Consider the following 18,968-nt stretch of genomic DNA (forward strand, 5'->3'; position numbering starts at 1 on the left):
CAGGAAATGGCAGGAAGCCCAGGGGAAGGAGGTCGGTTTTTAGGCCGGAGTCCCGTTCCCACGGCTTGGGCCCATCCGCTGTCACCCTTCAGCTCTACATCTGAAGTCCATCTCTGTCCATGTGTACCCACAGGCCCCAGGGCGGGTGACTATACCTACCGGGAGGGCCTCGAGCACAAGTGCAAGCGGGACATCCTGCTTGGCCGGCTCCGGAGCTCCGAGGACCAGACCTGGAAGCGAATCCGGCCCCGGCCCACCAAGACCAGCTTTGTGGGCTCCTACTACCTGTGCAAAGGTGGGTGGGCTGCGGCAGGGGCAGGCAGCATGGTCAGGGCCTGGCTCCTCTCATGCCCAACTGGAGCTCTGCCCTTCGTCACGGGTAGACAGGTGGCCATTCACCGAGGGCGAATCCCACACCAGAGTGAGCCTCTAGGTCCCCACCCTGACACCTCCACAGACAGGGAGGAACATTCCGGATGTTCCATTTGAGCTAGAGCCTCTACTGAGTGTGAAGGTTGGGCAGTTCGCAGAGAGTAGTCACTGTCACTTCTGCAGGGTCGCAAAGGGCTGCTGGAGAGATGTGGAGAGAATTCATGGAAAGCATTTAAGACTGGCACGTAGTAAAGGGCTTGATTAATAATAGCTTTTATTTATTTGTTTGTTTTTCATTTTTTTAAATGTTTTTATTTATTTCTGAGAGAGAGACAGCATCAGCAGGGGAGGACCAGAGAGAGAGGGAGATCCAGAATCTGAAACAGCCTCCAGGCTCTGAGCCAGCTGTCAGCACAGAGTCCGACATGGGGCTCGAACCCACAAACCACAAGATCATGACCTGAGCCGATGTCGGTCACTTAACCGACTGAGCCACCCAGAGGCCCCTATTTATTTGGTTATCTATTGTAAGTTTATTTATTTTTGAGAGAGAGAGTGAGCACAAGCAGAGGAGGAGCAGAGAGAGGAAGATGCAGAATCCAAAGCAGGCTCCAGGCTCTGAGCTGTCAGCATAGAGCCCGACACGGGGCTTGAGCCCACGAACTGTGAGATCATGACCTGAGCCGAAGTCAGACGCTTAGCCGACTGAACCACCCTGGTGCCCCTTTCAGTATCAGTTTTAAGTTTAAGTTTTATCCACCAAAAGTGGATAACATTCGCTTTTAAAGCTTCTTATGTTGTCATGGTCTTCACTTCTGGCTCATGTGGATTTGGCCGGTATTTAATGGACATTTGTCACATACCGTATTTGGGGTCTTCTGTTGCCCAACCGAGCGTCTTGGCGCAGTCTACAAGGCACCAGCAGTCCCGACCTTGCAGAGCGCTTTATCGTGCCGCCCTTCAGTGCGTCCCATCACGCCTCCTCACAACTCCACATGAGGAAACTGAGGCTTTGCGAGGCTTCACCTTTGTCCCCCGACCCAGCTCATGGCAGGAGCCCCAGGCCTTCTGGACCAGCTCGCTGTCCCCCCAGCAGGACCTCGAGACCATGTCACTCCTGGGCTCGAAGGCCTCAGCTATCCCCTGGCTGGTGTGGGTGAAGTCCGAATTCTGTGAGCCTCACAAGCCCTCCGTCTGCCCTAACTGCCCCCCAAATACACACCGAATCCTGACTCCTTTGCACGCTCCTTTGACCTTGGTTATGCGGCACCCGAGTCTTAGGAAGCCATCCCTGCAGGGCTCCCCGCTGGGTGCAGAGCCGGCCCCAGCGCAGAGCAGCCCGCCGTGGCCACCCGCGCGTCGGCTCCCTTGTCCTTGCGTGCCTGCAGCCTGGCAGAAGGATGTGGCAGCGCAAGCTTAGAGCACGAGCAGGGGAGAGAAAAGAAGGAAACCCGTTCCCACCCCCGGGAAATGGCAGGACTCCAGGCTGTGAGCCTGCTGCACCCCCGCCCCTCAGCCCCCTGGTCCCCAAGAGCTTTTTGGTTTTCTGTTTTTTATTTTAAAGTAGGCTCCACACCCAACATGGGGCTTGGACTCACAGCCCCGAAATCAAGAGTCACATGCTCTACCGCCTGAGCCAGCCAGGCGCCCCTGGTCCCCAGGGGTTTTATTTATTATTTCACTTCATCCCCACAACAACCCAGTTGTTCTCTGTTCATGGGACAGACAACTGGGGAATCACAGGGAATCCCAGCCCAAGTCTGCCTGGCCTGTAACCAATGGTATTTTCCTGGTGAATAATAGGGAAAAAAACAACCCTCGTGTCGAGGCCTGTATTCCTCTAGGATGGCCCTTGGTCCTGCCTTTCACCCTGCCCGACCCACGTGAGGCGGCGGAGTGGGGTGACCGCATGGTCCTCGCCCCAACACAGGTGTAGAGCAAAGACGGGACCTGGCCTGGGAAGGGACCGTCCCCCAGCTCTGCCGCTGGACCCCTCCCCGGTCCTGTGATGAGCCCCTCCCCCCCCCCCCCCCCCCGTGTTCCCAGGGGCTCTGCGGGCCGCCGTCCCGCCTGGCAGAACGTGTGTCCTGTTGCCTCTTTGCAGACATGATTAACAAGCAGGACTGTAAGTACGGGGATAACTGCACCTTCGCCTACCATCAGGAGGAGATCGACGTGTGGACAGAGGAGCGGAAGGGCACCCTCAACCGTGACCTGCTCTTTGACCCGCTGGGGGGCGTCAAGCGCGGCAGCCTCACCATCGCCAAGCTCCTCAAGGAGCACCAGGGCATCTTCACTTTCCTCTGTGAGGTACCCGCCCACTCGCCTGCCACCTCCACGGTCAATGGCGCGCAGGGGGCTGGGGGAGGGGCTCCCCGGTGCACTCCATCATAGAATGTCCGTCCTGGGGCCTGTGGGTTTGGGAGGCCTGAGTTTAGAGTCAGTGGGTCCTTGGACTGTCAGAAAGGCCCCTAGGACCCTGGCATGCTAAAGCCCAGATCCTATCCAGCGCCCTCAGCTGGGGGAGGCTGGAACTGAGGCCAGGAAGGTAATCGTACCCCTTCTTTCCATCCTCTGACCATCAAAGGCCAGGCTCCGCACCAGGGGCTTTTGATACCCATCCTCCCCACACCTCCTTGTCTCGCTGTGCCGACTCCAATGCCCATGACCCCTTCCTGCCCACTCCCCTGCCTGTGCCCAGGCTGTCTGTCCTCTGTCCCCGGAGTCCCTGTGTGGTACCCTCCCTGGCCCCCTGCTTCCCCCCCGCCCGATCAGAGCATGATGAGGGCAGCGACAGCATCAGGCTCGTGTCTGTGGAGCAAGAGCTCTGGATCCGGGCTGCTAGTGCAGCTGAGCCCAGCCCCGACCCGTTGCATGGCCAGCCCCTCCCCCCAACTCCGAGAGCAGGTGGACTGGCCGCTCCCTTCAGAGCCGTCAGCCTGGAATCACGGCTCCCAGCTGGCAGCTGTGTGCACTCTACAAAGCACTTGCCATTCTGTCATGTCCTTTCTGAGCTTCCCAGTGAACCCATGGGGCATCAGGCGTGGTTACCCCAGTTTATAGTTGAGGAAACAGGCTCAGAGACTTAGAGTTACCCTCTGCCTCAGGCATTTGGGGCATTGGGACCAGAGAGAGCCACAGTCCAGGCTGTCAGTGAGCTAGAGCCAGAGAGATGGGGGCCATGGAGCCTGGGCTTCCCTTCCTCACTCCCCTGACTCAGGACAGGGCTTGCAGGGACCCAGTCTGCCCCTTCCCGGGTGGCTGTGCCAGGTCCCAGCCCGCCCCCTCCCCGGGCAGATCTGCTTTGACAGTAAGCCCCGGATTATCAGCAAAGGCACCAAGGACTCCCCGTCTGTCTGCTCCAACCTGGCTGCGAAGCACAGCTTCCACAACAACAAGTGAGTGGGACCCACAGCCTGGGCCTGGGCACAGAGGCACAGGGAGGGCTGGGGTAGTTCAGGTGCCTGGGGAGCCACTGAGGCCAGAGGGTGGACCTAGGGCATCAGGCAAGGGGCAGAATTCAGAGCTCGGATCCAGCATCCACCTGGAAAGGAGGAAACCCCATTTATTGAGATCTATATTCCAATGGGTATTTGAATGGTCTCCTCAGTCTTGTGAGGGAGGAGACACAGTCTCTGTTGTACTGAGGAGGCTTGGAAGTAGCTCACGCAACAGGCTTGTAGGAGGCCGTGGGAGGCCACACCTCTGACTCCCATCTGGTACCCTCCTCTGTCATGACATTGGCATTGGACAGTGAGTGGGAGGGGCTGGGTCAGGTCTAACAAACAACCTTCGCTCCCTCTGACTCCCCTTGGCTCCGCCCCAGCATGGATGCTAGAGCCCAGGCCCTGGGGTCAGACAAACCTGGGTCTAAATCCCAGCCTGTTTTATACCCTGTGTGTGACCCTCGGTTCCCCTGCCTGTAAAATTGCTAGGGTTGCTGTGAGCATAATTAAATTCCTGTCCCAGAAGAGACGCTCGATGATTGTTCCTCTGGCTGCAGGAGCAGCTCTGGAGCATGGAGCTGGGGAACCTGCCCCTTCTCCCAGCCTCGTAAGCAGGTGGCATCCGTGCCCTTCTGCTGGCAGCTCCATCTTTGAGCTGGCCCTGACTTGAGGCCAGGGGAGGAGCATACAGCCCCGTGTAAGAACCCCACGTCTTGCCTACCGTGCTGCATGTTCTAGAACATGAGTTAATAGGGCAGGAGCACCCAGGGAGAAGCCTCTCCCCGCAGGCTTGCCCGGCACTGGGGAGACGGGCCCTGTCCGGAATGGGGGGGGCGGTATTGGGGGCTGCGGACTGCATTGTGTGCTCGCCCCGCCTGCCAGGTGCCTGGTGCACATCGTCCGCTCCACCTCCCTCAAGTACTCCAAGATCCGCCAGTTCCAGGAGCACTTCCAGTTCGACGTGTGCCGCCATGAGGTGCGCTATGGCTGCCTGCGAGAGGACAGCTGCCACTTCGCCCACAGCTTCATCGAGCTCAAAGTCTGGCTGCTGCAGCAGTACTCCGGTGAGGGGGCTGCGCGGGGGCAGGCCGGCCCGTGGCAGGTGGCACAGGGGGACTCGTGTTCAGGAGGGGCGGTTAGCGGGAGGGGGTGCCTCTGCAGGAGCCGGTGCCCCCCAGACATCACAGGGGACGCAGAGGCTTGCTCTCGGGGAGCTTCCAGGCTTGGAAGTTCCTGGGTTGACCCCTATCCAGGCATTGCCAGGGGAACGCACGTGGGAAAGGGAGAGGAGGCAGAGCCGGGCTGCCTGGTTGGTCACCAGCAAGGTCACTTCCCCCTGGCTGGGCCGCCGTTTGCTCATCTGTGAGCTGGCGATCCTCATCTCCACCTCAGAGCTGAGGAGGTGAAAAGATATCCACTCACTCACTCACTCACTCACTCATCTAATAGGATGACGAGTGCACCTGCTCTGTGTCGGGGGCCCGAGCAAGAACTACTCGAGGTCCTTGCTATCAGAGAACATCTGATATCTGTAAGCGAGGGCAAGGCAGGCAGTACAAGTAGGTAATAAATCCTGTATCCATCTGTTCTAGGAGGCACATATCCCCCCACCACTCCCCACTGCATGTTGTAGTCTAACTAGCATTTCTGGGGCTATAACATAAAATAATGGTACATCTAACAATTGATGTCTTCTTAGAGTTGATGAAATAGGGTTATGTAATTTCAAAAAGGTTTTTTTTTTTTTTAAATTTATTTCTGAGAGAGAGGCAGCCTGAGCAGGGGAGGGTCAGAGAGGGGGGGAGACAAAGAATCCGAAGCAGGCTCCAGGCTCTGAGCTGGCGGTCAGCACAGAGCCCAGTGCGGGGCTTGAACCCACAAACCGTGAGATCATGACCTGAGCCCAAGTCAGATGCTTAACCGACTGAGCCACCCAGGCTCCCCAGGGTTATGTAATTTCAGATGTGCTCAGTGCTGTGAGTGAAGTAAGGCAGAGCAATAGGATGGGGAAGTTCTCAGGCTGGGGCATTTGGGATAAGAAGGTGGAGAAAGCCTCTCTGAAGAGGGTGGCATTTGAGCAAGGAAGGGTAGGGGGAGCATGCCAGGCAGAGGGAATGGCAAGGAGGGAGGCCCTGAGGCCAGACTTGGTACAGAAAGGCTGTGTGAGAGCAGAGAGGCTGAGCATATGGGGGGAGGAGGGCCTAGAAGTAGGTGGGGACCCGCGTGTGTAAATGTCTCTAGGCCGTACATAGAGTTAAGATTGTTCTAAATAGGACGTGCAGGGGCGCCTGGGTGGCTCAGTCAGTTAAGCGTCCGACTTCGGCTCGGGACATGATCTCACGGTTCATGGGTTCGAGCCCCACGTCGGGCTCTGTGCTGACAGCTAGCTCAGAGCCTGGAGCCTGCTTCAGATTTTGTATCTCCCTCTCTCTCTGACCCTCCCCTGCTCACTCTGTGTCTCTCTCTGTCTCTCTCTCAGAAATAAATTTAAAAAAACAAAACAAAACACTAAATAGGATGTGCAGGGTCTGGAGGGTTTAAGTGGGTAGAGGTATAGAATCTGATCAGTATTTTTAAAAACTCGCTCTGGCTACTGGGTGGAGAATAGAGGGGTAAGGGCGGACAGAGGGAGCCCAGGGAAGGTGTGGCTCAGGCCAGGGTCACAGCAGCAGGGTGGAAGGAGTGATCAGATTCTGGGGAATATGTTGATGGTGGAGCCAGCCAGAGTTGTCAATGGACCAGATATGAAGTATGAGACCAAGGATGGCATCAAGGTCAACTGCAAGATTCTTGACCAGAGTAACTGGAAGAACGGGGTTGCCACGTTCTCAGAGGAGAGGCTGTAGGAGAGCAGGTTTGGGGGGTGGGGGGGTCACATCAGGGCTCAGTGTGGGACGTGGGGAGTTTGAACTACCTCTTGGACATCCAGTGGAGATGTTGAGCAGGCAGCTGGATGTGGAAGTCTGAAGTTCACTGGAGAGGTCTGGGGTGGAGATACATATTTGGGAATCATCAGCAAGAAAATGGGTGTCAGGGACAGTGCCTGACCCAGAATAAGCCCCCAGTGACAAGCAGCCACCACGGAGCAGGATGCCTAGGACAGGGTCGGAAGGAAATCAGTCTTAGAAAGAGACTGGAGGTGAGGGGAGCAGAGTGCGCCTCACGGAAGAGGCTCCACACTCTACCTCAAGAGGGTGGGCTCGGTGTCAACAGTCAGATTGGGAGGGTCTGGGCCACAGCAGGCGGGGAGTGCCCCTTTGCTGACGTGCAGTGGTCCCTCGGTGAGCTAGGGAGCCAGGCTGGGCCAGGCACGGAGCCCTAAGAGCCAATGGGCTAGAGGCTGCCAGGCAGGAGTGAGGCCTTGAGGCCCGCTGAGGGAGGTAGAGGTCAAGGATGGGTGCTGAGCAGCTGCCCCAAGAAACAGGGACACTGGCATGAGGGCGGGAGAGCCACTGTGCCGTGCTGCGGGGCCAGCATCTTTCTAGCATTTTCCACTCTTGGCTGCATTTTCTCTCCTACTCCCTGGGAGGGCTTTGAGCGGGTCCTCCATTCCCAACTGCAGATGAGCAAATAGGCCCAGAGAGGATGAGTGCCCTGCCTGTACCCCACGATTTCTGTGGCAGGGCCTGCCTGGGGGATAGGACGCCTGGGCCTGGGTGGGGCACCTTGGAGATCCCCTACCTGTCTCCTCACTGCATTCCTTCACGGATGCCCACGTCCGGTCCCACCCTCCACAGGCATGACCCATGAAGACATTGTCCAAGAATCCAAGAAATACTGGCAGCAGATGGAGGCCCATGCAGGGAAGGCCAGCAGCAGCTTGGTAAGGCCCCTGCATCGGCGCTGGGGGTGGGGGTGGGAGGTGGGATCAGGCTCCCAAGGGCCACTCCCCATTCCTTCAGTTGAACATAATTTCAGACTTGCCAGAAATTGGTAAGAATAGTACAAAGAATTCACGTATACCCTTTTCCGGAGTCCCCCAACATTAACCATTTTACCACCTTCCACGCTCACTTTGTCCCGCGTATATGTGTACAGCCACACAGAGACACTTATCTATGATTATAACATACCTTTTTCTGAATCGTTTGAGAGTACGTTGTAGACATGATGCCTCATCATCCCCAAATACTTCAGTGTGTATTTCCTAAAAATAAGGACACTGCCTTACATAATAACCGCAGTACAGTTATCCGCAACACAGAGCTAACATTGGTGTGATTATTCAGATTATGATGTCCTATTTATTCAGATTTTGTGAATTGTCCCCAGATCCCAACTGACACTGCATTTATTTGTTGTGCTGTCTAGTCTCTTTTAATCTAGAACAGTCCCCTGGTCTTTCTGGTCTTGTATGACATTGATGGTTTTGAAGAGTGGCTGTCTTATAAAAGGTCCACCCAGAGGCGCCCGGGTGGCTCAGTTGGTTAAGTGTCCGACTCCTGAATTCGGCTCAGGTTGTGATATCACGGTTCGTGAGATCAATCCCCGTGTTAGGCTCTATGCTGACAGCTTGGAGCTTACTTGGGATTCTCTCTCTGCCTCTCTGTCTCTCAAAATAAATAAGCACTAAAAAAAAAAAGCCCCATCCATTTGCGATTATCTGATGGTTCCTCAAACCCCAGAGGTGATGTTCTTCTCAGTTCGCTCATCAGGAGGCACATCATCTCGGTTTGTCCCATTACTGGTGGTCATTTGATTAAAGGTGCCTCTACTGTAAAGGTTTATTTCCTGTGAAGTTACATTTTTCCCCCTTTGTAATTAAGAAGTACCTTCGGGGGAGATTCCTTGAGACCAGGGAAATATCCTGTTATTCCTCAAACCTTTTACCCACTGAATATATCATCTTCCATCCCTTTTGATCCTCACCCTGCTCCTGAGGAAGTGAACTGTGGCAGTTGTAGATGGGGAAACTGAGGCTCAGGGCATGCCAGAGATTTACCCAGGAGCACACTCAGCGGAGTAAATGCCTAGTTCTCTGACATCTCATCCTGTGCCCACTCGGCTCCCCCGCAATCGTACACCATTCCCGCCACCCCTGAGGATTCCTCACCCATATAATGGGGTCATGATCCTACCTGCCGTCTCCCAGGGTGGGTGTGAGGGTCACAGCAGCTGACCAAGCTGTGGCTTGCTGAGTCCCCACTCTGCACCAGGTCTGCCATCCCGATCCTCATATGTTCCCCAAGAGCTGGGGTCATTATAGCCATACATGACAGTGGGGACAGAAGGGGTGGTCTCCAGCCCCAGAGATAGTGTGAGGTGAGGCCCCCATGCCATCTACACATGAGGGATAACCCCCCCGCCCCAGCCAGGTGTGCCCACCGGTCAACTTAGGAAAGGGCTGGGCCCCTGGCCCCTCCTGACGCCAGTGTGGGTGTGGCAGTGAGCCAGGGAGCAGGGCAGGCTGGTCGATGGGGCTGCCTGGCCCACTTGGGACTCCCCTCTCTCCCTAGCCCTTCTTTCTGATCCTTTTTATTCCTCTCCCCTCTACCTGGCTTCTCCCCTCCTCCACCCCTTCCTGTGCAATCCTCTTTTCCCCTCCCCCTCCCTGCCATGTGGTTTATTTTTTGCTCCTGGCCAGGATCCCGGCTGGGAAGCAGTGAGGGGCTTAGGTTGGACCTGCAGTGTTATCTTCTGAGAGAACTCGGAGTCCTCACCACCTCTACCTTCTTCCTACTCAGGGCTGCTGCCAGGGTCCCCAGGAATGGGGACAGGCCTGGCTGCCCAAGGGTGCCATGACCGGCTTCAACCCCCTCTCGCTGCCAGGGGCACCACCCTGCCCCCCAGGATGCCACCCTTGGGCCTGGCTCCGGAGCAGGGCTCCCATGCCAGGCCTGGCCGTGACCAGGGCATGAGGCGTGCTGTGTGGCTGCCATCAGATTGCAGGCCCAATAGCACTGTAAGGCCGAGAACGAGATGCCAGGGTGGGAGCTGCTGTGGCCCGGTGCCCATGCCGCATAGCTGTGCCAGCCCACAAAGAAGCATGAACACCCGCCTCTCGCCGGGTCCCTGTCCTCAGGCCACGTACCTGTGGGGGGATTAGTAACCTCCCTGAGTCTCTGCTTCTGTTCAGTCGAGTGGGAATGAACTCACCTACCCACCCTGGGCTGCAGCAAGCAGCTCGTGAGGCTGTGCTGTCGTGGAAAGGGAAGCCCAGTGAGCTGGTGTGGCTGTTTGTTAAAGCAGTCCCCACTTACCCCACCTGTGAAATGGGTCCCCTCAGACTTCTGGGAGAATCCAGTGGAACACATAGAAATCAGTAGTAACATGGAGAACCTCCTGCCCACTCTAGCACAGGCCATGCCCCAGCTACGACCGTGTGCCTCGGCCTCGTGACCGAGAGGACAGGTCAGTTGTCCTGGCGCCGAGCCAGGCTGCGAGCCTCCCAGCACCAAGCCAGGACTCAGGTCACACATGTGGACAGAGCCCTTTCCTGCTCAGAGGTTCTGAGCTAGGTAGTGCCAGGGACACAGAGTACTCCCATGGTAGGGGACATGTACCCTCCAGCCTGGAGGGGCAACCCCACATCTAAGGCTCCAGGGAGACAGGGAGGCTCAAGGTGACGGGATAATCCGTAGGTTAGCCAATATAGCTTGGTGAGGGGCTTCAAAGTGGCGGGAGACAAGGCCGGTGGCCACTTCCTACACCTCTCCCCCTGCCCCCATTCCAGGCGCGAAGACCAGGCCCTCCTACCTGCAAAGGAAGGGCTGGAGCAGAGGATGGGGAGAGAACACGGTGGGGAACCCAGGGCTGCCCAGAAGTCTGTGGCACCACCACCAGGCTCCTGTGCAAATGGCTTCCCACTGGGCCCTGCTGCCCACAGGCCCAGCCTTGTAACTAGATGAGCTGATCAGCACGAGGTGGTTCAGGTGCTGTGGGAGCTCTGAGGATGGGAGCTGCCACTTAGGAGAGCTCCAGGGAAGGCGTGGTGGATGAGCTGAGGTTTGAAAGTTTCCAGATTAAGGCTGATGAAGTAAAAAGGAAGGCCATTCCAGGCAGAGGGAACAGCATGTGCAAAAGCATGCCCCACGCTCAGGGAAATGCCAGCAGCTGCAAAGAGCAGATCCACCAGGACCAGCTGGATAGGGCAGAGTGTTCAGTCTGGAGTCCGGAGCCCTGTCCCAGGCCCAGCTCCCACCCTGAGAGGCCATGCGCCCTGGGGTGGAGAGGTTACTTCCCTCTGGTACGTGGTCACGGGCTGGCTCATTCTAAGGCTCTGGGTGGCCCTAACACTGCCGGAGGCCACCTGTGTGACAGACCCCAGGTCTCAGCCCTGGTCCCTGTGGATTCACCATCCCCTGTCCCCAACAGGGTGCCCCTCGGACACATGGGCCCAGCACCTTCGACCTGCAGATGAAGTTTGTGTGTGGCCAGTGCTGGAGGAATGGGCAAGTGGTGGAGCCTGACAAAGACCTCAAGTACTGCAGTGCCAAGGCCCGACATTGGTGAGCCAGGCACCACACAGGGGCTGGGGGGGTGGGAGGGGAGCCCACCCAAGCTCCGTGAGTAAAGAGGCGGGGACTCTCTGTGGAAGTCACACAGCCTGAGGCTCTGCCCTGAGCTCTCCCCAACCATCTTCCCCCACCCCACCCCCCCTGCTCTGTCCTACAGCTGGACCAAGGAGCGGCGGGTCCTTCTGGTGATGTCAAAGGCCAAGAGGAAATGGGTGTCAGTGAGGCCGCTGCCATCCATTCGCAACTTCCCACAGCAATACGATGTGAGCGCTAGCAGTGGGGTGCAGGGTGGTGTCGGATCTCAGACGTGGGGGTGAGCGGCCGCCGCAAGGCTTGCCTGCCGGCTGGGGCTATAATGCAGTCCAGCGGGGCTCAGCAGGCTCTCCCCATGCCCACCCTGCAGCTCTGCATCCACGCGCAGAACGGCCGCAAGTGCCAGTACGTGGGGAACTGCTCGTTCGCACACAGCCCGGAGGAGAGGGACATGTGGACGTTCATGAAGGAGAACAAGAGTGAGTGGGAAGACTGGGCAGGATGGGGGCCTGGCCCAGTGTCCCTTCATTGCCAGACACCCCAAGTCATCAGTCGGCCCAAGAACACCTGCTGTCTCCTTTGCCACCCAGGCCCTCCTCCTGCCCCGCCCCCCCAGACCGCCCCCGCCCGACAGCAAGGCCTGGGACGCCCCCAGCTCCCGAGTCCAGGGGGTGTCGTGGGAAGAATGGACGAAGAATCCTCTCTCACGAGCACTCTGGCCTCCATTTCCCACCAGTCCTGGACATGCAGCAGACCTATGACATGTGGCTGAAGAAACACAACCCAGGGAAGCCAGGGGAAGGGACCCCAATCAGTTCTCGGGAAGGGGAGAAGCAGATCCAGATGCCCACAGACTACGCCGACATCATGGTAACGCCCTCACGCGTGCGCGGGCCCAGGTCTGAGCCGGACCTGGGAGGGTGTGGGGCGGGCGCAGCGCCCTCGGGGAAGCAGTCCAGGCAGAGGGGCGAGGAACGGGCACCCACAGCGGCTGTGTTCCCAGATGGGCTACCATTGCTGGCTCTGCGGCAAGAACAGCAACAGCAAGAAGCAGTGGCAGCAGCACATCCAGTCCGAGAAGCACAAGGAGAAGGTCTTCACATCCGACAGCGACGCCAGCGGCTGGGCCTACCGCTTCCCCATGGGCGAGTTCCGGCTCTGCGACAGGTGCTCCCGGGGGGGGCAGGGCCGCGGGGCGCGTGTGGAGGGCTGCGGGGGGGCCTGAGATGAGCCTGTGGTCTGGAACCATCGCGCAGAGAGGGTGGTGTCCGGAAGCCGCCGCTCCTGGATGTGAGGAGCAGGGGGAGCAGGATGGGGAGGGACGAGGGGGGCTCAGAACTGCCAGACCCCTGCCTGAGGCCCTGAGGCAGGTCCTCGAGAAGGCCGGACGGGCCAGCTTTCACCGGGACCGAGGCTGCCCAGGGAGAGGCTTGTCTTGGATGGGGGGGGGGGCGGGGAGGGGAGAGCAGCCAGCCCAAGGTCCGCAGCCCGAGGTGGGAAGGGCTCGGGCTTGGGCAGTGAGCCTCCCGCCGCCCGCAGGCTCCAGAAGGGCAAGGCCTGCCCAGATGGGGACAAGTGCCGCTGCGCTCACGGGCAGGAAGAGCTCACCGAGTGGCTGGACCGGCGCGAGGTGCTGAAGCAGAAGCTGGCCAAGGCCCGCAAGGATATGCTTCTGTGCCCACGGGACGACGACTTCGGCAAATACAACTTCTTGCTGCAAGACGATGGGAACACCACCGGTGCCGCCCCAGAAGCCCCCGCTGCCGCCGCTGTCGCTGGGGAGTAGGGCCAGTTCTGGGCCTCGGGTGAAGTCCTGGGGTCAGGGGGCGGGGGTGGGGACAGAGGGCCTGGTAGGAGGGCCAGGGCTGGGGGTGGGGGGCCGCCCTCGTCAGGCAGCCCCCGGCCCCCTGGGGCCCCGTCCGTCCTCTCCGCCCCCACCACCTGTGTGCATACCCAGGTGCACGCGCTGCAGCCCTGCTGCAGCCCTGAGCGGCCCCAGGGTCCTCGCCCTGCAGCAGACGCCTCCACCCCCGGCCCTCCTGGTTGGGGAGGGAGGGGCCTGGCTGACCCCTCCAGCTTCAGCCTCCAGCTTTAACTTTTGTCTGCTCCTAAAGGGGGCCCAAAGCTCAGGGCTGGGGAGCCTGGGGTCCCCACTTGAATCTGCAGCAGGAAGATCCTTTTCCTTGCCCCAACCTCACCTCACCCCCACCTCCCTAGGGGCAGATCAGTACACAACCGAGGGCTGGAGGCCCCAATTAGCTTTAAAATTCAGCCCCGGGGTGGAGCTGGGAACACAATACTGGTCGCTTGCCCTCTGGGGCCTCAGTTTCCCCTCTGGTTGGAAGAGTGGGAGGGGCCGGGCTAGCTGATCTCCAGAGCCTCTCCAGTCAGGACACCAGCCCAGCTCTCCTCCCTCGTGGGCCACCAAACGTAGACTTTAGGTCCTAAGAGCCCTCGGAGATGACTCAGCTCAAGCCCCCATATTGCAGATAGGAAGACTAAGGCCTGGGAGGGAGGGGTGATCTGCTCAGGGTCTCCCCCCCATGGCACAAGGTAGAGCCAGGAGGCAAACTCGTCCAAAGGCTCAGGGCCAGTTGTTTGCTGGAGCCTCCAGGCTCTTGGCAGGGATATGACCGTCTCTGAATCAGTGTGCTACGGGGGCCCCAGGCAGTGGCACCTGTTGGCTAAGGAAGGGAGGCTCAGGGGGTTGGCCGTGTCAGCACCCTGTAGAGGGACTGTCCCCTCCTGAGGATGGTCGTAGGGACTGTAGCAGCAAGTTACTTGCCACGCCAGCTCGGGGCGGTGGTGACAGGCAGGGCACCCGTGGGCTCAGCTCCTGTGTGATGTACTGGGCAGAAGGGGAAGGGTGGGGTCAGGGAATGTGGAGAGAAGGGAGATGAGTGCCATGGGCCACTCTAGGATGGGACACAGCTCCTCTTTCTTGAGGACCCAGCATGGCCCTCTTCCCTTTCTCCCCGGACCCAGACATACGGTCACGCCTGTCTGTCCCCACCCTCCCTGATTCCCGGCCCCACCAGCTGCCTGGGACCTCAGCTGACCCCCAACCCCTGCCTCCATCCACCAAGCCCTTTCCCATGCCTCTCGTCTGACCTGTCTGCGTGCACCCCCTCCTCTCCATCCCACCCCCTGTGGGCAGACCCGGCCTCCCCTGGTTCCTGAGACATTCCAGAACGCCCCACACTGTTGGCACAAGAAGTGGGGCCCCCCCCGGAAGGAACCGGGGACCACAGCTGGAGTCAGGGGTGGGGGGGTGAGACAGAGAGAATGGAATCCCCCTCATTTCTCCTCGAGCAAGGATCAATAGTGAGCAATGATGTGATTATGGGCACCCCGGGCACAGAGAACCCTGTTCCTCTTGCCGTCACTGCCCAGCCTTTCCCAGTAATCGTGGCATGCAACCTTTCCTCTCCCTGCCCCCTTCCCCCAGCAGGCCAGGAGGCCGGCAGGCTGGTGGCGTGCCTGGAGGGGAGGAGAGACCACACCCGAGGTGGGGGCCGTGGCTGTGAATGTCGATGACACTTGTTTTCCCTGATCCGTGGTGTTGCAGTCTGTCGTCACCAGCCTCGTTTTTAGTGTGTATATATGTTGCCCCCGTGATGCATATATACACAGGTATTAAATATATCGCTCTATATAATATTATATATGTGTGTGGTATCCAAGGAATCACTTCTAATGAGGGCTAAAGATAAAGAATTTGGCCAGAAAATGCAGCCATCCAGGTGTGTAATTAAGAGGGATTTTTCAGATTCAGGGACTTGGAGCCATGGGTTGGAGGTGATTTCGCAGCAAGGGCAGGGGTGGCCTTGCCTGGGCCATTTCCAGACCACTCCAGCCTTGCCAGGAGAGAGCAGTGGCGCTCCAGGAAAGAAAATGATTGGTGTTTGTTTCCTGCCCAGAAGAACAGGATTAGTGTCCAGATTTTTCTTCTTCAACCTGTTTCCCATCCAGGGGCCGCTGGGATCTGGGGCTCCCTGGCCTGGCCGAAGCTGGATCCCCCACAGGGTTGGGAAGAGGGCCGGGGTGGGGGGCCAGGAGACAGGAGTACACTTTGAAGGATGAGGGTGATTATTTCCATCGTGACCCTGACTGGGAGGCTTGGAGAGTTGAATCATAGGCCTGTGCCTGCTGCCAGCAGGCAGGGACAAGACTTCAAACATGGTGATGGGGGGCGGGGGGCAGGCGCCCCCGATGTGAGTATCCCTTTGGGGCAGGGCGAAGGAGGGACGCTGCATTTCTCAGCTGGGCAGTAATCAATTTAATGGTCCTTTTAAAATGTCTGTGTATTAAAAATTTAAGAATACCACACTTTAATATTAAATATTCATAAGGTCTAGTATCTTGATAATAATGTAGATGTTTTAATAACAATTTTTGTCCTTCTTAAAATAAAATGAAAGAAACTTGATTCTCTTAGCCTTTGTTCTAGGAAATAAACACGTGCCCTTTGACCTCTGTCCCCAACCCCTGTCGCTCCTGTTCCTCCCTGCCTGGAACTTGTGCCCAGGGGCCTGGGCTGCTCTGTACACATGGCAGAGCTGCCTGGTGCCGGGCATGCTCAAAGGCAGACATTCCAAGGGGTGAGGGGCAGAAGGTCTGTGTCCCTGTGTAAACAGAGCAACCCAGCTGACCCCAGCTGAGGCAGCGCCCCGGCTAGCAGGGACAAGCTGTGCTGTGTACGAGAGGCCCCGGCAGCCACCCTTCACCGGCTCTCCTGCAGCCTGCCTGCTCACAGCCCTCTGCCCGGGGCTGTCCCGAGGTACCCACACCTCCCTGCTCTCCTCAAGGGCACCGTCCTGAATTCCAGAGGGTCGGCTCTGTGCCCTTTCTGGGTGTGGCTTTTCCAGAACAGCGAAGAGGCATGCCCGGCTTTGGAAGAGGATTCTGACTGCAGCCTGGACTCTCTTCAGGCCCAGATTTCCCATCTTTAAAAGGAGAGAGCGTGTTAGATTGGGAAGTCTCCATTCGGGGAAGTCCGTATCTGCTGGGGTTGGAGGTGCTTTCTCATCTCTCTCCAGTTGTGCGTGTTGCAGGGGATGGAGGGGGACCCTGATGGGAGGGGCCGCATATGTTCAAGAGCAGCTCTCAACAGACAGCTGTCAACTGCAGTGTGGGGTGGCACCAGGAACCGGGGTCCAAAGCCTATGAATTCTCCAAGGGCGGTATCATTTGGGCCGGAAGTGCATAGGGGCTCAGGTGCTTGATGAGCAAGAGACCACCAACTTGATTGAGACCTTCTGTGCACCAGACACTGGATGCAACATGTCTGTTCTCCACGACAACCCTGCACGTTTGATGTCCTCATCTTAGTGACGTTCAGCAAAAGTTCCAAGGACCCTCAGAAAGGAGACAGTAAAACAAGAACCACTTAGGAAGTTACTGGGTGACCGACAAGGGTCCCTTCAGCACTGATGGTCTGGGGTCTCGGCACCCTTTGCAGCACCATGAGAAACCAAAGTGGCAAGGCAAAGTGCAGCCCTCAGAGGAAACATCCAGACCCCTCCTCAGGCTGGAGAGATCATGAACCTGCATCCAGACCTCCCATGAACTCAGAAAATCAAAGACAGTAAGATCAGCAGGACCTCAATGTACCTGGTGGACTAAATTCTTAAGTTCTCTACATTCCCCTAAATTCTCTTCTCCTTTAGCTCAACTTGGTAAACATTCACTGAGCACCCCCTCCGTCTCGGATCCTGGGAACAAGGTTACTGAAGAAACGCGGCTTCCCTTGAACCCAAGTCTGCCAGGGAATACAGCCCTACGTGGGAGAGTGTGGGATGGTTTGACAGGCACAGCGGTGGGAGGTGTTCTGGGTGCCAGATCCAGGGAGGACTGCCTGGAGGAGATGAAACTGGAATAGAGGCTGAAAAAGATTGCTGTACCATTGTCAGTGTGCTCTTACTGAAATACAGTTTTTCTCTCAATTGTATTTCACACGTGTGTCTCCAAGCCCTGACGGAACTTAGGTATTATGATCAGTGGCCGACACTTTAAAGGGACCAGAGCTGACTTGAGCAGCCCCCAGTTATTGAACACACATGTGTTTCTGGTCTCCCCTCCTGTGAGTAAGGGTCAGAGTGAGCGCCGCTACCGTGGAGCCCCAGCAGGCTTCTGTGCTTCCTCAGAGGCAGGAGGCCCTGGGCAGGTGGGGTGGCTGTCAGGGACCTGCAGATGGTCGGGGGGAGCTCTGCACCTCCCTAGAGAAAGCCCTGAGGGCTCTGCCAGAATCTGCATCCACATATACCCCCTCCCAGGGGAGCCATCTATAGCAGGCATCAAACCCGTGAGCCAGGAAACCCACGAAGTGCAGACAATTCCAACACGCCTGCCATGCGGCCCCTTCCGAATGTCTGCAGGTTTCTATGCAGCCTTTCCTTTCCCCATCTCTACCCTCTCCAGCCTCTTGACCCAGCAACCTGCTGATATGGCCCCTATGTGACCATAGGTGGCGCCGCCAACCGCCCCCCCTCCCAGTAGGGGTGCCACAGGGACTGACTTGCAGTGACATGAAAAGTCCCTAAGGGTATGGACCTGCCTGGCCGGGTTTCTTACTTAACTTTGAATCCCTTACAAGATCTTGGCTGATGCCAGGTATGCACTAAGCACTCACTCATGGTCTTAGAGGCTTAGCACATCTGTACATTGGAAGGGTTCTGCAGAGAGTTCATAGGGACGCATGTCCAAGGATGGAATGTCATTCGGCAGGTGGGTATTTTTTTTTTTAATGTTTTGTTTATTTCTGAGAGAGAGAAACAGCGTGATCAGGGGAGGGTCAGAGAATGAGAGAGACACAGAATCCAAAGCAGGCTCCAGGCTCTGAGCTGGCCATCAGCACAGAGCCCGATGCGGGGCTCGAACCCACGAACCGTGTGATCATGACCTGAGCCGAAGTCGGACACTTAACCGACTGAGCCCCCCAGGCGCCCCAGCAAGGTGGGTATTTTTTGAGACATAGGGCATTTCATGTTGCCTCTGGAATCATGCTCTGTGAGCACCCACCCACTGCACCTTTGTGGTAAGCTGTCTAGCACACAAGAGAGTTCTCGGGCTGGGGAGTAGTTCAGTCAGCCCCAGCCTGCGAATCCCAGGTCAACTTGAGGCAGCCTGCGTGTCAGGCCCACCTCACCCTCACCGCCCAGGGTCTCAGACGCAAAGGGCACTAGAAGGATAAATAAGAAACTAAATTTGTTATGAGGCAGAGGAATGGGGAGGAAGGACAAGGATAGAACTTACATATATACACATATGTATCTACATGTATGTATTTTTGAGAGAGAGTGGGAGTGGGGAGGAGCAGAGAGAAACAGGGACAGAGGACCCGAAGCGGGCTCTGTGGACTCTGGGAGGACAGTAGAGAGCCCCAAGCGGGGCTCGAACTCACGAACTGTGAGATCATGACCTGAGCTGAAGCCAGGCACTCAACCAATTGAGCCACCCAGGCACCCCTGAAATTGTATTTCTAAATTATATCTTTATCACAAGCGTTAAGCTCTGGGCCATATAATGTTCTTTGTATTCAAAACTTGAAATTAACTTTTAATTAATTTGGGAAAAGAGCATAGTTTGGGGAAGGCTATTAGGGAGGAAGGGAGGGTAATTAGAGGACCAGCTGAGGGCTGTTGGGAGGGGGAGAGGCCAG

The 18,968-nt window shown here is 57.4% G+C and overlaps 1 protein-coding gene across 1 annotated transcript in view; it reads left to right on the forward strand.

Moving 5' to 3' along the window:
• ZC3H7B (zinc finger CCCH-type containing 7B) overlaps positions 1-15,737 on the forward strand; it is a 58,810-nt gene extending 43,073 nt beyond the window's left edge. Inside the window, exons 13-23 of the mRNA XM_039236044.1 lie at positions 134-295; positions 2,477-2,682; positions 3,670-3,770; positions 4,701-4,882; positions 7,556-7,641; positions 11,133-11,266; positions 11,433-11,538; positions 11,679-11,787; positions 12,045-12,178; positions 12,312-12,475; positions 12,848-15,737. Coding sequence (XP_039091975.1) covers positions 134-295; positions 2,477-2,682; positions 3,670-3,770; positions 4,701-4,882; positions 7,556-7,641; positions 11,133-11,266; positions 11,433-11,538; positions 11,679-11,787; positions 12,045-12,178; positions 12,312-12,475; positions 12,848-13,094 — 1,631 coding nt within the window. The 3' untranslated portion in view covers positions 13,095-15,737. The remainder of the gene's footprint in view (positions 1-133; positions 296-2,476; positions 2,683-3,669; positions 3,771-4,700; positions 4,883-7,555; positions 7,642-11,132; positions 11,267-11,432; positions 11,539-11,678; positions 11,788-12,044; positions 12,179-12,311; positions 12,476-12,847) is intronic.
• Positions 15,738-18,968: the final 3,231 nt, after the last annotated feature.

Source organism: Hyaena hyaena, unplaced genomic scaffold (assembly GCF_003009895.1).
Source record: "Hyaena hyaena isolate Hyena2069 unplaced genomic scaffold, ASM300989v1 scaffold_4, whole genome shotgun sequence".
In the NCBI taxonomy this organism is placed as follows: Eukaryota; Metazoa; Chordata; class Mammalia; order Carnivora; family Hyaenidae; genus Hyaena; species Hyaena hyaena.